The 2706-nt window shown below is 31.7% G+C and overlaps 1 protein-coding gene across 1 annotated transcript; it reads left to right on the forward strand.

The window, feature by feature from the left end:
* Positions 1–238: 238 nt before the first annotated feature.
* Positions 239–2476, forward strand: LOC109220442. Its single transcript, XM_019384914.1, has 2 exons — positions 239–421; positions 1866–2476. The coding sequence occupies exons 1-2, from the start codon at positions 390–392 to the stop codon at positions 2407–2409; spliced, it is 576 nt and encodes a 191-aa protein (XP_019240459.1). The 5' UTR covers positions 239–389; the 3' UTR covers positions 2410–2476.
* Positions 2477–2706: the final 230 nt, after the last annotated feature.

Genomic DNA, 2706 nt, shown 5'->3' on the forward strand with positions numbered 1-2706 from the left:
TATTAATTTTTACGAAAGGGTTAAAAAAAAAAAAAAAAAAGCAACCAAATAATAATCTCACTCTCACTTTGCACTTTTGAAATTTGAATGTCAGCAAGAATCATTTGCCTGCTAAAGCAAAAAGGAAGAGCCTTATAATAAAGAAAAAAGATTATTATTAGAAAAAAGAAAAAGAAAGCTCTAAATTAAGTTGCCAACCCATATTTCAGAAACTCTGTGTGTGTAGTTGATTATCATAAGTCTTTTCTTTGCTTTTTTTTATAGTAAGTGTACTAGTATAATCCCAGATGAGAAGAACTTTCTTTATCATACTCTTCTGCTTCTTCTTCTTTTCTCTGAAATTTCTCTATATCTTTATTCACTCACACCATCTTTGATCTTATTTGTTAATGCAAGATCCAAAGAACTCTTCACAAGCAAGGTAACTTCTCTCCTTCATCTTCTTCCTTTAATTTCAATATTTCTTTCTATAAAATTACATGCTGTCAATTTTACCCTGGGGTGGATGAAGACTCATGAATTGTAAACAAATGGTTTATCTTATATATACAAACTGACATTCTTTACACTATCACTATAATTTAGTGTCAATTACAAATTATGCTGTAACATAACAAGAGTTGTGATCGGTGTCTTCTCTGGTTATCCGACATTACAAAATGCTTTGACACCATTACAAAAAAAAAGTATGTCTCTATGAATTTTGTTTGATTTTTAAATTAACCCGATTTTTATGACCCCACTAAAAAAATTTTGAGTCGTCAATAAAAAGAACCTGATTAAATGATCAGTCATGTTTTATAATCCCTATATTATTTGCCCATAAAGGGGAAAAATACTACTCCTCCTCGATGGGAAGATGTGGTCAAGACCAATTAGTGAAAGATATATGAGCTGATGAGGTAAGAGAGGACTAGTTGTCCTTTATGTGTTCCTCTTGTTAACAATGAGGTTCTTTACCTTGAATTGGGAAATGTTAATATGCCTCAACATGAGTTGTATTATTTCAGTTTCTCAATTCAATTTTTTAGGACAAAAATATCATGAATTGTTTTGAATTTAAAATTTTTAATTTAAAATTTCACGATAAAAATAAGTATTGGTTAATCTCTAAGGGCTCATTTGGTACGAGGGATAAGGAATAATTAATCTCGGGACTAAATTTAAATAGAGTTTATCCCATGTTTGGTTGGTAAAAAACTGCGGTATAATTAATCCCGTGATTAGTTATCCCAGAATTGTAATGTTTTTTATCCCCATGAAAAGATGAAATAACTAATCTCACGATAATTAATCCTGAGATCACCTTCCCAACAAAATGACCCCTAAGTAGCATATCTGAAAATAGCTATATGTGAACTTGCCCCCATGTGACACAATACATTTTAGGCCCATATTAAAAGCCTTAACATCCTCTAAGATCAATGATTTCAACTGTTTGATAAAGACTGAATCAAACTTTGACCTATCCTAAAGGACTTGGTCAACAGAAGTGTCTAATGTCTATTCGTCTATCAATTGGAGTTAGAAGTCTAGCCCTTTTCGAGACAGTCTAGAGAATTTCAATTGACCTGATTTAACAAAGTTCATGGCGTTTTCCCCCTCTTTTTCATGACTTTCAAATGTTATATCCATCTTTTACAAAGTCAATCTTGGTATTTGAAGTCCCCATATTTGGTGCTTTTTGAAGAGGACAACCATATTAAATAGTCCTATGAATTAAACATATACAGACGAAGAGTGTAAAAATTAATCCGTTTTAGCAGGTTATTTGCATACTTGTTTCGAAGTTACACACACGTGGTCAAATTTTGTAATTGTGTAAATAATTTTTATTAAAAGTTAAAGTCAATATGTTATTGTAGGAAGGCTTGGTACCAAAAAGCAATGGAAATGGCGTCTCTATGGAAAAGCTTTGGCAAGCCAAGTGAAATTCCGACAAGAAATCCAACATGCATTTCAAAATCAAGAGAGATTTCAAGCACTACAAATAATTCGAATAATAATAGAGAAAAGCTAAGAAGATGCACCTCTTTAAGGGTAGCAACTTCTTTCACTAGAGTTTGTCTATGTGCACCAATTTCTTCCTATACAGAAGTATTTCAAGTAGATCATGTTCCACCTAGAAAAAGTAATAGTTATCCTCCTCCAATTAGATCAAAGCAAATGACCATTTCACAAGAAAGAATTCCAAGTGGAAGAATGAGTTTGGAAGGAAGGAAAATATTTAGAGGAAAATCATTGACTGATGATGTATTAATGAGGAGATTTGTCGTTGAAGAAGAAGCAATGATGCAACTTAGGAGAAGGAATCAAATGGAAGTTATTAGGAGAAGAAATTCTCTTAGAAGAAGAAAAAAGCTTGGCCCAAGTCCTTTAAGTAGAATGGTTTTGGCTGACCAAAATTGAAGTTTTTGTTTCTAAATATATATCACTACTTAAGCCATTTGAGTTTTCTTAAATGGTGTTTGCCTCATGGTCTTCATGACACTTTTTTCACATTTCCTACCAAAAAAATAGTCATAATGAAGAATCTAAGAGGTTGTTCTTAAAGCATCAATAAAAACATTAATTAATGTTTTGAGCCGAGGGTTTATTGGAAACAACCTGTCTACCTTCACAAAGTATGAGTAAAGTCTATACGCAGATATTGGGACCACATATATATATATATATATATATATATATATATATATATAGATGATG

Source organism: Nicotiana attenuata, unplaced genomic scaffold (genome assembly GCF_001879085.1).
Source record: "Nicotiana attenuata strain UT unplaced genomic scaffold, NIATTr2, whole genome shotgun sequence".
Taxonomy (NCBI): Eukaryota; Viridiplantae; Streptophyta; class Magnoliopsida; order Solanales; family Solanaceae; genus Nicotiana; species Nicotiana attenuata.